This window comes from Cyanistes caeruleus, chromosome 8, assembly GCF_971803275.1.
Source record: "Cyanistes caeruleus chromosome 8, bCyaCae1.hap1.1, whole genome shotgun sequence".
Classification (NCBI taxonomy): Eukaryota; Metazoa; Chordata; class Aves; order Passeriformes; family Paridae; genus Cyanistes; species Cyanistes caeruleus.
Genome location: NC_141708.1, coordinates 29,184,466 through 29,204,212, shown reverse-complemented (window position 1 = coordinate 29,204,212; position 19,747 = coordinate 29,184,466). Strand labels below are relative to the sequence as shown.

The 19,747-nt window shown below is 40.5% G+C and overlaps 1 protein-coding gene across 50 annotated transcripts in view; it reads left to right on the top strand.

Moving 5' to 3' along the window:
- The window catches only part of ANK3 (ankyrin 3), a 350,276-nt gene that overhangs the window by 253,990 nt on the left and 76,539 nt on the right, over positions 1-19,747 (top strand). For 34 of the 50 annotated variants that reach the window (XM_086899768.1, XM_086899761.1, XM_086899756.1 and 31 more), the window contains 7 exons: positions 2,192-2,389; positions 4,825-4,923; positions 13,901-13,999; positions 14,100-14,198; positions 14,497-14,592; positions 17,644-17,716; positions 17,912-17,974. In XM_086899768.1, the coding sequence (XP_086755894.1) occupies positions 2,192-2,389; positions 4,825-4,923; positions 13,901-13,999; positions 14,100-14,198; positions 14,497-14,592; positions 17,644-17,716; positions 17,912-17,974 (727 nt within the window). The remainder of the gene's footprint in view (positions 1-2,191; positions 2,390-4,824; positions 4,924-13,900; positions 14,000-14,099; positions 14,199-14,496; positions 14,593-17,643; positions 17,717-17,911; positions 17,975-19,747) is intronic. The other 16 variants (XM_086899779.1, XM_086899762.1, XM_086899747.1 and 13 more) reach the window with 1 other exon arrangement.

The following is a 19,747-nucleotide window of genomic DNA, read 5'->3' as shown; positions in this document are numbered from 1 at the left end:
GTTGCTTCAGGCACCCACTGTGCACTCATCTGAAAGATGATGTTGGTAACAGCAGATGATTTCCTGTACTTTTTGTAAATGTAGTCCAGTAAATAAATGTAATGTCATATCTCATCACTGGCTCCACAGTTTCATCAGTAGCTGCCTTTCCTGTGACACCACTGTCTTTAACACTGATCTTAAGAGTGACTCATTAGCCAAGCCCAGCCAAATTTGACTTGAAGAGTGATAAGTGACAGGGTATGGGAAATGGGCGTGTCAGAGTACGGTGCTGTGATACAGTTATTCTGCTGAACCATTCTTTTCTTTCATAGGCAGAAATTGAGCCTAATTTCACATGCAGTTTATCCATAATTTGAATTTGGCATCCACTTTACAGTCCCTTTCTTCTTCCCCACTCCATCCCCAAAGCCTTAGTTTTCCTCTGTCCTTTCATCTTTAACCATTTCCCCTTTTTCTGCTCTTTTCCCTGGCAACCAGAATAACCCAATACCCTTCCTTCTAAACTTCTCTGTTCCTTTCTCCATCTGTGCATAGTGACAGAGTGCTGGCCTTATGAGAAGATGCAGATTGAGACTGAGTTGAATTTCAGCTTTTATTTTTCAGCTCTATTTTTGCATTCTCTTGGCAACTTGCTGCTGTCTGTTCTCATGAAAGCAATATATGCCAATTTCTTGGGAAAAGGCTTGGAAACTGTATTTGTTATTTTATATAATGTAATATGAGCTCAATTTACAGGAGTTATGTTTTAGCAGATATGTAAGATTTAGCATGTAGGATTTAGCATGTAGTATTTAGGATTTATTTGGTGCTCATGTGGAAGTGCTTGTTTTACATGGCAGTACCATGCTAAAAGTCTAAGGGAGAGGGTTATGTTTGTTTTTCCTGAAGCACTTTATCTTCAAAGTGAAAATTCAGGGGCCATGTGCTTCCTTTATTGATTGTGGCACTGTGTTTCCTGAGTGCCATTTTCAGAGACCTTAGTATCCAAGATCTGAACTGAATCTGAATTGAATTTAGAAGGTTACAGAATCTTTTCCATGTGAAACTAGTGCTGTGCATCTCTTGCTGCCAGGTTCCTATTAAAGCTCTCTAGTAATCATTTGTGAGCCCCCATGTGTTTATTTCTTGCTCATACCTGCACTGCTCTGCAGTCTCTTGTGACCTCCCTTCCTTTTTAGACCAGCCCTGCTGCCCTGTTGGTGCAGGGAGGAGCCCAGGCAGGTGAATGCTTTGTGCCTTTAGGTAGATTTTATTTGGCTTGGTAATCTGAGATGCAAAGGATACTTATGATACCATAAAAAAACACAAAATGGTTTATGCAGCTTGGATCTCATCCCCCGACCTTGTCCCTTAGTCACATGCAAATGTGTGCACATTCATCATTTGCTTGAAAATGGGAGCTAATACATACAATTCCTGAAAGACAGGAAGTTCTTGACTAAAAAGTCATTGTAATCTATACCAAAAACTTGTTATACCTCCATCAGAGTTTTGGTATTTGTGTGCTGATCAGTTACTCTTTATATCCATTTATCTATTTTCTGCCTATCTGTCTTTTTTAGAGTTATAAAATTGTATCGTGCAATAGATACTGCATTTTTATTTTTAGTAGTGGGCTCCCTGAGTACACATATTGGAAGGAATAAAAAGATAAGGAATGCATGACTCTAAAGTTATATGCTTCAGTTTTCCCTTGATCTGAAAAAAAACCCAGGTTGTCAGTAAGGTTTAGGGTAAATGATGCAAGAAAGGCCATATTTAATGTACGTAATACTTTCATTAACACTGGGAAATGGGAAAAAAACCCAAACAATGGTAGCTGTTCTGAGTTATGAATACACATCCTGCTCTTCTTTTTGTTGAAGATTTCATGTACATTTAAGTAAAAGGAGCAAGTGTATGAAACAAAACTCAAACTCCTATTTCTATAGATTGTCCTTTCCTGAAACGAATTTTTTTTCTCAGATTTGAAAATTTACTTCAGAATCCTCCTCTTTGTAGCAATACTTTCAAAAAAAAGATTGCTTGAGGGTCAGATACATTGGTTCATACAGCTTGTTAACATTGTATTTGACTGTGTTTGACAGAATTTTTAGAGCTAATGGCATTCAGAATTGGGTAGGTAGAGAGAAGTGATTTATCACCTTGTTCAGTGAGCAGCTCACAGTGAAGTGCTTTCTGTTGGCAGAACGGTTACACGCCCCTGCACATAGCTGCCAAGAAGAACCAGATGGACATAGCAACCACACTGCTGGAGTATGGTGCTGATGCCAACGCAGTCACCAGGCAGGGCATCGCCCCTCTGCACCTCGCCTCCCAGGACGGCCACGTGGACATGGTGTCGCTGCTGCTCTCTAGAAATGCTAATGTCAACCTCAGCAACAAGGTGAGTGTTCCCCCTGCCTGGGGCTAAGGCTGTGTAAAAATGTGATGAGAAGGAGAGGGGCTGGCAATTAAATTTTGCTGCTGGGATACTGCACATGCTGAAAGCCACTGCAGGTGTCTGAACACACATCATCATTATCATCTCTCCTAGCAAGGAGCAGCATGCCATGTCACACTGAATGAACTGTGTTTTGTAGTGCCCAAGGTTTGGTGATAACACATGCTGCACTGAAATTTATTAATCCAGTATTAATTTATACTAGTCTGCCAAAACATGGCCAGAGAGAAAATATCTTCTTCCCCACAGGGGCTACTGGGGTTGGCACCTGCCATTTATCAGCCTCGAGGAATATGCCTGCCCATTTTTCAGTTGTTATATGTGTAATTGTAAGATTTGCTATGCTTTTTTGTATTTTTTTGTATTTGTAACATTTTTTCCATTGTAATATTTTATAACAAAAAATGTAACATGTACCAGTGAATGATAACAAATATGAGGACCTGGCATATAATGGCAACAGCTGACTTGTTCAGGGATGGTGACTTTATTAATTGGATAATAAGAGCAACTTTGTCTCAGATTTTGTTCTTTAATATAAGTGATTCTTCCTCCCCAAGTTATGTTCCTTAACCCACAGTGGCTTTTGGTGTAATTTCTCCTGATGGTAGGAAAGGAAAGGTGATATATTTTAGTTTATGTGTGAATTCATAGGCTATTAAGTCTGCTCTATAGTAATATTTCTAGCAAATGTGCAGCCTTAATTCTTTAAATGCCCCACTAGACATTGTTGTCTGACATTGTCAAGTGCAGTTTCAGTATGGACTTGTGTGGCTAGACTAGAGAGGCAATAGAATTTTTTTTCATGGAAAATATTTCTTGTTCTTAGCAGGTAGGAAGAGCCAGTGGGTGTTCCTGCACAGGGCTGCTGTGTTTTTCTGCTTCTAGCTTTCCAAATTGATTATTTGTGGGGCCTCCTTCAGAAAGCTTCTCTTGCAGATGTGGATTTTTTTTTTTTTCCCCACAAGTTTCAATCATGTATGGGTTTATGCAGCACAGGATATATCCCCACAGGAAAACTTGCCTTGTACATGTTCTGCATCCATTGACTATCCCATTTTCCTGCTAAGACTAATACAGGGAGCATGATTGAAGTACTTGGCACATTGATTCAGTGCCACCAAACGTTAATTACCTGCAGCATCCTTAAATCTGTTCAGTTGTAATCTCCAGTTTCTCATTGTGCTGATGACACCACCTTTGGGGAGTAATTGCCCTCCATACACTCTCAGGAATGCACATTTCCTCAAAGCACAGCACCTCTATATTCAAAACCACATGTTTAAAGCCCACTGATTTCTGAGTTTTACAGTTTTGCAGTGGGAGTAGAAAAGAGCATTTATTTCCTCAGGACCCACAGAATGGTTGGAGCTTCATGCTCAGAACCCCCATACTGAGCATTTATTAGACATGTTTAGAAGGTTTGGCCATTAATATCCAGGCTTCAACAGGTAATTTATAATTGGTTACTGTTTCATGTTTGAGTCAGGTGACCCACCTAAGCTGTATTGTCATCAGAATTGCATCTTGGAGTTAAATGTGGTGGGACACTCTCAAAATAACTGCCCTTTGTAGGGAGTGCACTGTGGATGTGGATTTGGGTTCAAGGGTAGGAAACTTTATTGAATGTTCCTGCCTGATGTGACAACTGCTACCGCTTGCTCTTCTGTCCTTGGTGCTGAGGGCAGTAGGAATAGGAGAGAAAATTAACCATAATTTGCAAGTAAAGAGTGATTTTTCTCATTCCTAAAAGCATCTTCTCAGCAGATTCTCTCTCCTTCTCCTTTTATCTTCTAGCCCTTTTATGTGGCAGAAAGTTGCATAGTTTTTTTAGGTTTTAAGGATATTTAGATTTTGAGTTTTAAATAAGAAAAATTACTATAAGTACATGTTTTCTATCAAGTCTGTATACTCCCTGAGCAGGAATCGCAAAGAAATGCAGTTTTATTATTTTGTGTTTGTGTCTGAAAATGATCAAATAGAGGAGTAAAAGATAAGGATAAAACTAAGTGAATGTAAAACTTGCAGAATTGTAAAGAATTATTTGATATTGCTTTTAATGTCTGATTCATTATAAGGAAGTAAATTAAGAGGTAAAAAAATGCTATGTGACTTTAAGTGCTCTAATTAGCTATCCCACATGTAACACTGCATGGAAAAATGTTCCTTGTCTTAGAGAAACATCATCTTCCTGGCTTTTGAATTGTACTTCCCTGCAGATCAAGAGTGTGATTGCAAAGCAGCTTACATAGTGAAAATGGAAAGTGTAACTTCTTTCAATTCAGTCAGATGTTTAGAGTCTTCCTGTTATCTGAATTTGCATTTCAGTACTCATGTACCTCCTCTGAAGATTGTTACTTGTTGTTTCTGATTTACAGAGTGGACTGACGCCCCTCCACCTGGCTGCCCAAGAAGACAGGGTCAATGTAGCAGAGGTTCTGGTTAACCAGGGAGCTGCTGTCGATGCACAGACAAAGGTACAAACACCAGTGTCAATGAAATATCTTCTTCCGGGGAGGCATGAGCCTCTAAACAGGACAAGGAACTGATTTCAGGGTGAAATTGCAGCAGAGAAACATTTCTTGTGATAAATCATTGCAGAATATATTCTGAAAACTGAAGATACATAAACTTGGGTGTTTAATGTTAAGCTTAGCCTTTGAGCAGTGAGCTTATTTCTCACCAAATACTTAGATCAATATAGGTTTAGATTGTATCCTATTATTGTGCTTCACTGAAGGTAAGTGAGATTGATCTAGTTTTTGAGTAAGGAAACTCTTATCTAATATGAAATACATGTATACAATAGTGGTCCATTTCAAATTTACTTGACTAAAAATAGTTTTGCCTAAATATTTGGACTTGTAAATAAGAGACCTGGATTTTCAAGGTGCTTGGGGGTGGGTTTTGAGACCCCCAGTGATGACACCTCCCACTTTACAGTATTGCTTTTTATGATCCATGTCCCGAAGCAAAGACCCTTTGCAGAAATGGTTTTAAGCACCCTAATGGTGTACAGTGCTCAGAATTTAATGATAATGTTCTCAGTGTTGATTACACTTGCATTCCTCAAGCACTGTCTAGATCTTGAAGGCATTCCTTTAGCTGGGCAAGAAATGGGTTGAGATCAAATGCTTTGACTGTAGCAGATCAAATCAGCTAAATAAACCATGTCTCACAATCTGACCTGCACTCTTTTGCAGAGTAGTAGCTTTCACTTCTTTCTGCTAGGTGTATGCCACGAGTTAGGTACTCTGCTTGCATCCCAGGAATGTCCAGGTGCGTCAGACTGTCCAGCAATATTATCATATTACACTGACATCTCAGAAAGGGCTGAGTCCATCATCATGTCTGTCTGCAGCTCAGCTGATTATTATCTGTGGCAGAAGGAAAAGTCATTGTTATCTGATTTCTTTACAATGTAATTCCAACTGTACCAGCTACTGATTTCAATAACATTATCCTGACATAAACCTGAAATACTTTTGCTAAAATCCCAGGGGCTTTTCCCAGTTTACTTTGGTAGCATATCCTCAGCCTGTATTTTAAAGATGAATCAGTCAGGGTCCTTATTTGCCAGACCACCCAGTAGCAGATGAGATCTGTCCTGGTTCATTCTTTGCACAATTTCCTCACATGAATGTGGTTGTCTTCCTAGAGATAGTTTCTGCCTGGTTTTGGTTTCGGTAGCAGGACATTGCAGAACCTGTTCTTTTAAATTGGTCAGAGCTGAATGGCCTCCCAAGCCATACAACTTGTCTGAGTGTTTGCCTTTGTGCCTCTGTGCAGTGACTTCTCTGTCCCACAAATAGCAAGCAGTCTAAGGAGACATTTATACTGACAGGTGCAGGCAGACACACGTGTTTGCTTTGCTGGCTCTCTAGTGTCCAAATAGGACCTCATTCTGGGCTGCCGTGGCCTTTTAGTCACATTAGGGTGGTGGCAACATCTGAAGTACTGTCACAGCTGAGAGGCAGGCAGGACATGTCTGCTGGATCCCAGGGTCAGCCTGGTGCAGCTGCAAGAGCTCTGTACTCAGCTTCAGGCCTGGCAATGTGGTGGAGCAGGCAAGTAGATCAAGTAGATCTCTTTAGAGACACATGGAAAAGGGGCTACAGGTTATCATTCAGGGGCTTCCTCTCTGTGGAGCTGAATTTCTTAATTGCAACTCTGAAAATTAACCTAGTCATTAGGTAAAATGGGGGGGAAATATAGTAATATTTTACTGTGTGCAGCATGAGTCCTGTCATCAGTAATAGTCATATAATTTTAAAGAAGACAGAAGTAAATCCCTTGTCATTCACCCTCAGTCCTCCTCAGTTATATGTGTAACTAATGTGAATAAAGAATAGTTTCCCAGTACACTCTTGTTTCTGTAGGACTGCCCATTAATTGTTAGGAAGTGGCTCAGGGACTCAAAAGTCAGGTGAAGTCATGTTGTATTTAAGCAAGACTACTTTGGGGTGTAAGAAGTTACCTGTCTGGGGAAATTCTCCATCCTGTAGGCTTCTGTGGGGAAGAATACCCACAACAGCTTGTTCTCCTGTCCACCCTGCTGGTTCTCTCTGCTGTAGGGCACTTTCTGCTCCTTGGGAAGAGAGCACCCACGTGCCTTGCATGATTCTATTAGAGTGGAATAAACTGAGGCTTATGCACTGGCATGAGCCTGGTGCTTTTCCACTGGCTTCTGCAGGGTCCCATCTGCTCAGTTTGTGCAGCAGTGAGCTCTCCAGGCTCCACAGTGTCAGCCACATGGAGGCTGTCTGCCAGATATCCGCTCGCTACCGCCTGTGGTATAAGAAAAGTGCCAATGCAGTACAGGGTGTTTTAGCAGGGAATAGTTTCTGGACAAACTGGTGATCACCTTGAGTTCTTTAGGAAATAACTGAAAACCCTTAATTTCTACAGTGGAGGAAAAATGTTATGCTATAAGAATGGCCATACTTTGACCTCATGTTCTGTACAGGTGAAGGTTAGATGATTGGCTTGTAAAATAGTAGCTCTGCAGTTACAAGCTTTCCCATTTAGATGGATTAGCTGTACATTCTGCCTCTAAAACCAAAGGCATTTGGGACAAGATAAGCAACAGCTGAGTTGGCTTCGGAGGCACTGTTGCTATGCTTGCATGTTTGCACGATCCTGTCCGGCATGTCCAATTCGGATTCATTCCTTTGGACATACAGCAGCAGAGATGTGGCCATCCGTGCCTTAGAAGTCAGTGAAGCAGCACAGTTCAGAGTGACATTATATTGGGGATCTCTGTACCAGCAGTGTCACCACTAACCTTCTGTTTCCTTCCCTTCATTCACATCCAGGTGCTTTTCTTACCTCAGTTTTTGGGGCGTAGATGACTGTTCAGTAGCACTTCTTTTTTGTCAGTTTTATTTATTTATTTTCCCTCCTTATCATATTTCTCATTTACCCAGGATAAGCAAGCATAGGTTATGTCACTCCAGCACAGTACCTGTCAATAGCGGGAGAACACTCCATATCATTTAACTTAATATCACTAGGTCATTGAACTCTGGAGTAGGGACCAATGAACTATCATCTTCCTTGTCTGGTACATGTTCTTTAGTCATCATTTATATATAACTTACCCTCCCTGTGAAAACATCTAGAGTCTGCAATTCTAACACATGGGAGTTCTGACCCTGCTCATGCTCTGAGGGCTGAACACACTTTGGGGAGTTTTCAGGAGGTTAAAGGAGAAGATGGGGCAGAAATGCATTTTGCATCTTGGAGCTGTAGCAGGGAAGAAAAAAATCCAGATTGCAGAAAATCACTTCTACAGGGGACTAATCGATATGATTAGGATCAGTTCTGGCTATATAACTTCTGAGCATTTTCAAAATTGTTCTCAGAAGTGAACAGTTGCATCTGTGGGTCTCTCTTGGAGTAGTTTCCCTCTGAAGATTTTTTTTCCCTTGACCTTTGTAGTAGAAAAAGGCATGAAAGGAAGAATAGCTGCTGGTTATGAAGTCCATTTATTCATCATGTTGTGGGATCCTTCTGGTTTTGCTGCATTAATTAACTAAATAGCCTCTAATCCCAGAGCTGCAGGAGTCTAAATGAATGCTGAAGTGTAAACAATGCTGGTGTAGCAGGCCAGATCTAGTGCCTGAGAGGCCATAAGGCTGCTCCTATCACTTGAAAACGAGATTTTGTTATATGGTTTAAACTCAGCCACATTAGAAAATACACTTCAGGTGGTAAAGTTTGAGCTGCTGCAAAACCCTTCACATTTATAGAGCTTTAATAATTGAATTTGGTGTTAACAGAAGGCATATTAGTGTCCTGCAGCAAAGGCAGCAGCTCCTGTTTATTCTGACATTTCATTTGTTTGCCTGAATTTAGGTATGCTAAAGAGTTTTTGGTGCTGAAAATAAGCTATGCCATATCATGCTTAACACAAGGCATGCTCTTCCCTTCACAATAATATTGGGAGTTGAAAATCAGTCTGAAGCCATGGCTGCAAGCAGATATCCCTTCTCTGGTGGTCATGCTGAGTGTGAAAAGCTGTCCTGGTACATGGGATGTTGCTTTTGTTTCAGGGCTTTTGTGCTGGTAGTTGGCACGAGTAGATATTGTTTCATGGCTCAGCAGGTCTCCACATGTCATTTTTCCCTGTTTATCCCACTGGATAGTGTTGTTGTAGGATACAGCAGTACTGTGATGGACTGGCAAAGGAAGACTGAGAGAAAAGTGCTGGTTCAGTCAAGGATGAAAAGCATGGTTTGGAGCTTTTATTTCAGTGCAGGTTTCTTAGTCACTACATTGCTCTTGGTGTTGGGCCTCCACTGGGGGAATTGATGGTCTCTCAGACCCTGGCTGATGACTGTCTGTAAAACAAAGACAGTATTAGACTGTCTTTTGTTTCTAAAACTGTAGTTTTGGTAGGAAATAATGGTGGCTGAGAGGTCATGATGTTCTTTTGCAGGTTGAGCTGGATTTTTATTTCAGATTTATTCAGATCTACATGCTTTGTTCTGACAGGAGCCCCATATCAGCCTGAGTTCATAAAAGCAATCCAGCTTTTCCATTGTAATATCTAATTTTCAGATGCAGGAAGAGATAAGAAGGAGGCAGGGAGGGAGGGAAGTGCTGTTGAGAAAAACCACTTTCAAATACAGGTGTCTTCAGTATATCTTCACGGTGCATTATCTGTCTCTCTTTGGCTCTTTGTACATGCTCAGTTGTTATCAAGATGTTTCTGTGGAAAATTCCAGCCTAATAATGTGCAATAATGAACCTTTACAAGGTACTGCAACGTGTTAGGCCCTGATTCAGCAAAGCAGGGAAGCGTCTGTGTGTATACACCTAGGTTTGCCTGTTTCGTTCAGTCAGGCCTTTGTGATCTTTGGATCTAAAGCAATTTCTAGCCCTATAAACAATAATAATGTAGCTTCATTGTCTGACATTTACAGCAGAAAACCAAAATATTACCAGCTTGAGAGTCAGCATGACTAGAAAGATGCAGTAATTCAAGCTTTTATAATTTATGGTTATTGCCAGTAGAGGATATTAAAGTAATTCACTGACATGATATAAAAGACTTGTGATAATTCCCCTCAAAAGTAAAAATTGAAGGGCAAGAGAATAAGGGATTCTTTATATGTTCCATTAGAAATTAAAAGCTCAGTGTTTCTGGTTTTCTGTTTTCTTGGCACTTATTCTTTTAGCTTTTGATAAACCCTTCCCAGCTGCTAACTCCCCTGTTGCTGCTCATTCTTTAAAACAGCCAGAAGGTGATGTCTGTTAGAACTGTGTTAAACAAAAGCCCTGGTTTTCTTGGAAATGACTTCTTCAATATTAGGCTGCCTCCTAAATCCCTTAGTGCTTCGCCACTGATTATAACTAAGCCTGAACTGCTGTGCAGAAATTTATATAATTGTGAGCTGGGGGGGAGGGGGGGGGGTTGTTGCTTTTGTTTTGGTTTGGGGTTTTTTTGGTTGGTTGGGGTTTTTTTTTTGTGGGTTTTTTGGTGGGGGGTTTGTTTGTTTGGGTTAATTATTAATGTCATTTGAAGCAAAATATTTTGGCCTCCTGGGTACCTTTCTATAGAGAATGAAAGTAGCAAGCTCAAGTAGCCTTGAGAATTGTTGCTTTTATTTTATTGTTAATTTAATTGTGTAATTGCAGATTCTGCCAGTTGGAGTGTTTCAGAAAGTCAGTAGAATACCTTGGTTTACGTGGGGATCTTGGGATGCAATTGTTGTGCCTTCCTGAGTTAGAAGGAGTTGAACTCAGGAATCTGGGCTCTAACTGAGAAGTTAAAGATATCCTCCCCAGGTTTCAGGCACTGAAAGGGCATTTTGCTAACTAGTTTTACTTTGACCCATGTGTCTTCACTCCCAGTGCTGCTGGCTGTGAACATGAAGATGTCCAGCGGTGTGTGCTGAGGGCCAATGTGCCCAGCCAGCTGTGACACACCGTGTCACATCTCTGTCCCTCTGCTGTCAGTGACTGAGTGCTGCCTCACCAAACAGAACCTGACGCGAGATGACCACAGGCTACAGCAAACTTCAAAGAAAGCTCCCAGGACCCTCCAAGAACCTCAGGCAGGGAACTGGTGTTTTGCCACCAGGCCAAGCAGGTGTCCACAGGGCTGCTGGGGACATGTGTGGTGCCTGTGGCAGGAGGTGCCTCTCAGTGCACACCCTCCAGCTGCCACACACAGCCAGGCCAGCAGCAGCAGAGCTTCCAAGGAAGCCTGCTTCAGATTCAGCTGGACTGTGTGTGACCCTGGAAATATCATGATTTCCACCATTAATTGGGAGGAGAAGAAGGAGGAAAAGCTTTCATTTAGTCTCTAATTTAAACAGCAGACTGGTCAGGAGTGACAAAGACAATAATTGCTCCTCCAGCCATTTTTGAAGGTACCACATGCAAGTCTCTCTGTATACAGTTTCTAGAAGAAAACTGTCACTGCACTGCAGAAAATATGGGGGGTTTGATAGCTCCTTTTTCAGTATTCATTGTTACAGGCTGGAGAGGAGCCTTTACAGATCGCTTCAAAAGGAAAGCTGAGATCAGCTGGTTTTGGCTCTCTTGTATGTTCCAGATTTTTATGTTTTAGGGTTATTAGTAGGGGGTTCTCAGCAGGTGGTCCTTGATTTTAGATTTCATCTCTCCAGTTGGTTTTATGCTTATTATTTTTATTTTTTTTACCCTGATGGTCATGTTAAGAAGCCTGTATTTTGAAGGGGGAGAAAGGAATTAAGATTTTGTAGGAGGAGGTCTCACAATCTGAGCTTGTCTTTGGCCCTCGTAGAGGCAGGGTCTGTAGAAGCTGTGTTTGAGGTACATGACTGTGAATCATCATTCTGATGAGGAATCTTGACGGGTCAGAGTCAAACTCCAGGCACTCCTAGGAACAGGAAGTTATTCAGCTAAACTAACAGTATCTGTAAAATGAGGTCCCTGTGTTCATTTCATGATTCCATTTAAGCTACTGCTCTGGCTCTTACCACTGTGGGCTATTATTCTGTGCAGGAAAAGTTCCTTGTAGTCATTTGGCATCTGATCCAGTGTTCACATAAGTCAGCAGAAAGTTTCATTCTGCTGATGCCAATGGAATTTTGATTCAGTGCTGCTTCTGGCACTGATTAACTCATCCTGGTTGTCAAAGGAGTTTCTTTAGATGGCAAAGGGTATATCATTAACTGGAAACAAATTACACACCCTAATTTAAAGTAACTGTCACAGCTACCATCTCCTAGCATGTGTTAATACAGCTGAAATTAGGTAATCTTGTGTGAAGTAGTATCAGAGGCAAAGTGACATAAAAAAAGCGCTGTTTAACCAATGGACACTTGAGACTTCTTTCTAGTGGAAATAGCTCACATCAGAGGTTTTCTCTTTCTTTCTCCTGAGCAGCTTTGACTTGATGGTTTGAACATGTGTAGTGCTGGCTCCTGATCCCCAGGCTGACCTTGGACTTGTCTCGTTGGTGCTTTTGACCAAGTTGTCTAACCTGAGCACACCTCACTGACATAGATGTTAAAATGCAGGATGGCAGGCTGCAGATTTGAACTGTGTGCTTCTGCCTTTTGGATTTTACTACCTGGTTTTTATTTTCAGAGTGGGAAAGCAAATTTTTTTTCACCTTTAAACATGATAGGAGCAGCAGGTGCCTGGTCAATACAATACCAGCCTATCTTTCAGTGTTTCTACCCAGAAGGTTGGCTTTTGGATCTAGCTCCAGATCGTTTATGGGTAAGAACTACAGAAGGCCAAGGCAGATATAATGGTGAGAGTCTGTCACAGACCACCCAGCCAGCTGGGAGAAATCTCACAGTCCATGGCCCTTGTTCTCCTGGAGGGCTTCAACTTACTAGATGTCTGCTGGAAGTATAACACAGCAGAGAGGGAATGGTTTAGGAGGTTCCTGGAATGTGTGGAAGAGAACTTCCCAATGCAGCTGGTGAGGGAGTCAACTAGGGAAGGCTCCTGCTAGACCTGTGTTTGTAACAGAGTAGGACTGAAGGGTGAGTTGATGGTCAGAGGCTGTCTCGGGCACTGTGCTCCCAAAATTACAGTTCTTGTTTCTTGGAGACATAAGAAGGGAAGTCAGTAGAACTGCCACCTTCCAAAGGAGATTTTGACCAATTTAGGAGACTGGTTGAGAGAATCCCTTGGGAGCCAGTCCTGTGAGGGTAAGGAATTCAGGAAGAATGAATGTGCTTCAAGAAGGAAATCTCAAAGGCATGGAAGCAGGCCATCCCTGTGTGCCAAAAGATGAGCCAGCAGGGAAGAGGACTGGCCTGGCTGAACAGAGATTTTTGGCTGGAACTCAGGGGAAAAAATGAGTTTATGACCTTTGGAAGAAGGGGCAGGCCACTCAGGAGGACTACGAGGATATTGTGAGGTTATGCAGGATGAAAATTAGAAGGGATGAAGTCCAACTAGAATTTAATCTGTCTACTGCTGTAGACAATAAAAATCATTTCTATGAATACAGTAGCAAAAAGAGGAGGGCTGATAACCTCTCTGTTATTGGTTGTGGGTGAAATATATTGGCAAAGGATGAGGAAAAGGCTGAGGTATTTAATGGCCTTCTTTGTCTGTAATAGTAAGACCAGTTGTTCTCCAGGTACCTAGACCCCTGAGGCAGAAGAGAGAGATGGGGAGCAGAAAGAAGTCTCCATAATCCAAGGGGAAATGTTCAGCAGCCTGCTGGACCTCCTAGAGAGACACGTCTATGGGTTCAGGTGGGATCCACCTGAAGGCACTGAGGGAGCTGATGGAAGTACTCACTGAGCACTTTAATTGAGTTTCATGAGAAGTGTGTTTTTTTCCAAGGTTGAAGGATTTTTCGAATAATCCAAAGAACTAAAGCTTAATGGGATTTTTCCCGTTTCATGCCTGTTTGCTTTTTTTGGTATATATTTTTTTTTTAATCAGGGCACGTGCAGGATATTCACATTCACTAACTGCTGATGTTCGTTCTAGATGGGATACACTCCTTTGCACGTTGGCTGCCACTACGGAAACATAAAAATTGTGAACTTCCTTCTGCAACATTCTGCAAAAGTTAATGCCAAAACGAAGGTGAGTGTCCCAGCTCTCCCCGCTCGCCCCGTGGAGGCTGTGCCTGCTGTGTGCGCTGTGCCCACCGCAGCCTTGCCTTGCTCTTCCCTTCTGCCTGCAGAACGGGTACACGCCGCTGCACCAGGCGGCACAGCAGGGGCACACCCACATCATCAACGTCCTGCTCCAGCACGGCGCTGCGCCCAACGAGCTCACTGTGGTAAGTGCTGGGCTGAAAAATGTGTGTGGTGGGACAGGAAAAGAGCAGAGGAAGCCTATTTCCATCACCTCCACATCCTCTGTACCATCATCTCTCCCAGAACGAGAACAGCAAACATCTAAAAACCTCTTCATTTTCATCCCATTTCATCCCACTTACATGTGCTAGTAGCCAAATATTTATTTCCATCAGAAAATGTAAACATTTTTTTCTTATTTTACATTCTTCCGTACTTAACCACCAGTTCCTACACTTCTTGCTAACCTTCAACTTCTGTTACAAATGTTTCAATTGCTAGAATGGAAACACTGCCCTCGCCATTGCTAAGCGACTTGGCTACATTTCAGTTGTTGACACACTGAAGGTGGTGACAGAAGAAACCATGACTACAATTGTAAGTACAGTTCAGTTCGGTATGGAATGGAAGAATTTTTCCAAAGCCACAGTATGACTATAACTAAACTTTGTTTAGTTACGTGACTACCAAGATTCCAGTCACCTATTTCTTTTTAGCAGTATAAAGTCGATATTAAGTAAAACATGAGTTGTCTATTTTTAAAGTAGTAGACACTATGAAGATGTACACAGAAGAGCACCAACTGAGTAGAATATGGCCAGTTATGACTGGTCATAGCTGCAGTGTTTCTCCACACAGTGTTTGTCCACACATCTTGTTGTTTAGGGAACAGATTTGCAGCTGAAAAGATGTTCCTACAGGCTTGTGTAAACAGAAGCTGCTGCCCTCCTTTGAGAGCATTTCCCAACGGTCTGATGTTTAATGGCTTGAATTTGACCTAAGAAAACTTATTCCAATATAAAAAAAAATTATTGGAATTTACTTAAAGGTGCTTCATTGAGTGGTTTCTGCCCCCTTCCATAGGATGGTGAAAGGCTGTATTCTGTGAGCAGCCACAGTCAGCCCCTGAAATCCCAAATATCCATTCCCTGGTGTGGATGTGAACTCCAGCTTGTCTGTCATGCCTCTCAGGAAGCATTAGCCAGGACACATGGAAGGGACTAGCAGTGGTCAAATATTACCTGCTGTCAGAAAAAAATCACAAAATCCAAAATATTTCTCTGAAGAGTATTTTGTTCATTCATGTTTTCCCAAATTGCTCTCTGAAGAAAACAGTTTTCTAACTGGAGGTGCCTCAACACATTACCATAGTAATAAAGCCCAAATTGGGTCTGATGAACATAAATTCAGAATATCAGCTCCAAATTTGCTTTTTCCTTTCAGCAACTATTTTTCTTTTTCTGATTAAAAAAATAAAATGCACATGTATGTGTTTTCAGACATATCAGGGGTGGAAAATAGTTACTGGGTGTGTTCCATGTTTTGTCATCACCCCTTTGTGTGGTCTATCTGTGCAAGCAGGTGGTTGCAATATGACGAGCTTTTGGGATGACAGGCAGATTTTAGTTATGTTACTGCATGTACCTATGATTTTCCTGGCTGTGGTTTCAGTAGTTTTCAGAAGATCCACCACACAAAAGATACATTTCAGAACAATAAGATAAAAAGGAATATGCTAGAAAGTAATATTGATTTTTTTTTTCCCTTACACATTTTCTCTGTCTATATTTTTCTCAGGAACAAATTTATCTTTAGAAAGATTCCAAAACATTTTTCCACACAGAAAAATTTCATGGAGAATATTATACAGGATAGCAAAACTTGAATGATCACCTAACTATTCAATTAGGTAGCTGCAGGAAAACCACACATTTATGCTAAAAACTCTCAATATCACAAGCTTCTTCTTGACTTTTAGAATCAAGAAGCTGGGGGTGTTTGTCACTGCATAAAGTGACTGACCATTTATCTTCTGTAGATGAAGAGCAAAGAGATGGTGGGTCAGGCTCTGAATTGTGCTGGAGGAAATGTTAGATGCTGAGAGACCTATACAACCTGAAATACCTACTCTCAAGAGAAGCCCAGAAATAATTACCATTAAAATCAGAATATGCCACTTATCAGAGTGTAATTTTGAGACTTTTGAAGTCTAGATGTGAAATCTGATTTACAGTTGAGGGTCTTAAAAATTCAGTTTCACTGCTGAGATTTATATTTTGAGTCTTGTGGCTAAACAACTCCAAAGCTAAATTTAAAGGCATCAGGGATGAACATAGCTAATTTTACTATAATTTATACTCAAACGCCAATGAAAAAAAAAAAATCCAGTAGTACCTGGAAAAAAGTCCAGTGATTTTGCTGGTTTAACAATGTGTTAAAAAGCTTTACAGGTAATTCCCACAAAATGAATTGTGAGGCTTTTTGTAGGTTTTGTAATGTTTGAGCATGGAGGAGCTCTTCTGCCTACATCAAGTGGTGACATGAAATACCAAGTGAGTATTCATAAGGCCAGAGAAAAACTGAAATATTTTAAAGTAAGTGAAAATTGAAAGGCTATTTTGACCTCCTGAACTTTTTAATGATTTCTTACTTACATATGAAGCGTGAGAAATAATGGTGGTTAAAATAAATAGAATCTCAAACCCCCCCATAAAGATGGGAGTTGCTTGGATTTTTTTTGTTTGTTCATTTGTTTGTTTTTTCTTGTTTGTTTGTTGGGTTTTTGGTGGGTTTTTTGTTTGTTTGTTTTGTTTTTGTTTGTTTGTTTTGATTGGTTTTGGTTGGTTTTGTCTTTAATTCCACTGCACTCCTTGAATGGTATCTGCAGAAGCTCTTGTCTGACCCAAACCTCTACCAGTGGTTGTTGTGCTGGAAAGTAAAAAGTGCACATATATGTCATTCATGGGGTACAGGTATTCTAGGAACAGATTTCAGGTGTATTCAGAACTTTTTTTTTCCTACTTCTATTTTTCTTTATATTGGCCTTTGAGTCTGAATCAATATAAACATTGAGATGAAAATCATGCAACCACTTCTGAGTATCTTTCATGCACAAAGTCCTTCAGGGGTATAATTTAGCCTGCATGTGGTTACAATTGCTCTTATTTGTGGGAAAAACACAAAACTGATGTACCTCTGAAAAAAATTCACATAGATTCAGTTGCTCCCAAATTGCAGAATTCTTCTGATGTCAAAGGAGAAATACTTCCCTCTGAAAGTCTGGTTTTATTACATATTCCTTTCTCAAAATTTAGACTCCTGAGAGTTCTTATTAAACCCCCTAAAATGAAGTTCATTTCAGTATATTTGATTCTTCTTTTGATATAATCATCTAAACTTTCTACTCATGCTTTTTATGCTACAATATGAACATAGTTTAAAAAATACAATATTACCTATTTCTGTAGTCTTCTTAATGTATAGTTCAATGTGTCTTTAAAATAGAACATGAATAAGAAAAAATTAAGTCTTGTTTTTCTAACTGCAGATAAAAATTTTATCTTGCATTTAATTTTAATAATAACTAGAATTTTAAGAAAAATTATGCCTGAACTCTAAAATAACTAAAATTGCTTTTTTCTATTACAGACTGTTACAGAAAAGCACAAAATGAATGTACCCGAAACCATGAATGAAGTTCTTGATATGTCTGATGATGAAGGTATTAAAAATTTGATTTTTTTTTTTTTTTTCACTCTTTTTGGTTGTAAGAAATATCTGTTTAAAAAACCCAAGACTAACACACATAATTAGCTGGATATGGTCATTGCACATTTGTTATTGTTGTACATTGATTTTGTTGATACATCAATAGTATGTACTTTTTTTAATTGTTTTGTTTATTTAAATCATGCAGTTCGTAAAGCCAATGCCCCTGAAATACTCAGTGATGCTGAATATTTGTCAGATGTTGAAGAAGGTATTTTGCATTTTTGTATTGCACTGATATTTAACTTAAGCCTCTTCCTTTTATTTCATCTGTCTGAAAACTAATCTTTTCAGATGATTTTCTTTTTATCTCACTAACAGTAACTTCTGCTTTACAATTAAGAGTGCTTTCAAAAATTCTTTGAACTATTTGCTGATAATACACTAACTTTTTTTCTGAATTTCTTATGATTTTTTTTATCAAATTACCTTCACTTTCCTGGAATAATAATTTTGCTGCTGCTTCTATAAAGTAAATAACTGTTTATTGTTTTAACTGAAAAATTAAATACTGGACAAAAGGGTAAAATAGAAGAAAGGGTAAAATGGAAGAAATGTCTGATAGTGGAAATCAAGGGCAGAAAGAACAAAGTTCTTGATTTTTTTAAAACAAGTGACTGTTCCATTTTCTTGTTTTTCTTTAGTCAGTCTCTCTTTCTTCATTCCTATTGATGTATTTGCTTTTAATTTTCATAGCATTCAAGCAGCAAGGTGTAAAAGATATATCTATTCTTTGTGTGCAGCTCTTGTTTAATTCACGTATTGAGGCTTTTGGTTTGTTTCCCATCTGTCATTGTGTTCCCAGTGCAGCAGTTCCAAATGGATCATGTTCTTACCATACATATGTGTTTTCCAAACAGCCCTCCTAGGCCATTGTCTTGCTCAAAATACTGCATTGTTTCAGCTGGCAGCATAATAGTGTGAGTTAACAGGGCAGGAACTTGTTGTGTCCCACTGCACAGCGAGGTACAGATGAGAAATTGTATACCCTGTGGGGAGCCTGGGTGCTGGAACTAAAGATATAAATTGTAATGTATGGGGTCATTTTTAAGGCCAAATCTGTGGTGGGTTTCTCTAGTCACTAACTTGCAGTATAACAAAGACCAAATCAACAGTTAGGAATTCAGGTAATACGATTGATTCCTTGCATATTGCAGACTATATTCTGCACCCATGTTGTTGCCAGGGGAGCTGAGAGACTCATTTATACATAAACAGTCCTGCTCTGCATCCTTGTGTCTAAATTGGAGAGAGATTTGATGGATGGACAACTCTGTGGCTAAGGAACTGGCTGGATGAGGCACTCAGAGTTGTGTTCAAAGACTCTCTGCCCAAGTGGAGAACAGTAATTTGTGCCATTCCTCAGGGATTGGTGTTGGAAATGGTGCCATTTCACGTGTTTGTTGGCAATGTGGGATGACATTAGGATCAGCGCACCCTTAGCAGGTTTGCTGGTGACACCCAGCTGTGAGGTGTGGTTGACATGCTGGAGGGAAGGGATGCCAGGGGTGCCACCCAGAGGGACCTGGACAGGCCTGAGAGGTGGGATCATGTGAAGCTCATGTCGTTCAGCAAGGCCAAGTACAAGGTCCTGCATCAAGATCAGGACAATCCCAAGCATAAATACAAGCTAGGTGGAGAATGGATTTGGAACAGCCTTGAGGAGAAGGACTTGAGGTGGTTGGTGAAAGAGAAGCTCCACATGACCTGGCAATGTGCACTTGCAGCCCAGAAATACAGAAATATCCAACTGTGTCCTGGGGTTCATCCAAAGCACCAGGGCAGCTCTCGCTGGACCCCACCTGGAATGCTGCATCCAGCTCTGGGTTCCCAATGTGAGAAGGACATGGAGCTGTTGGAGCAAATCTAGAAGAAGCCACAAAGATGATCAGAGGGCTGGAGCACCTCTCCTGTGAAAACAGGCTGAGGGAGTTGGGTTTGTTCATCCTGGAGAAGGTTCCAGGGAGACCTGAATGGGACGAAT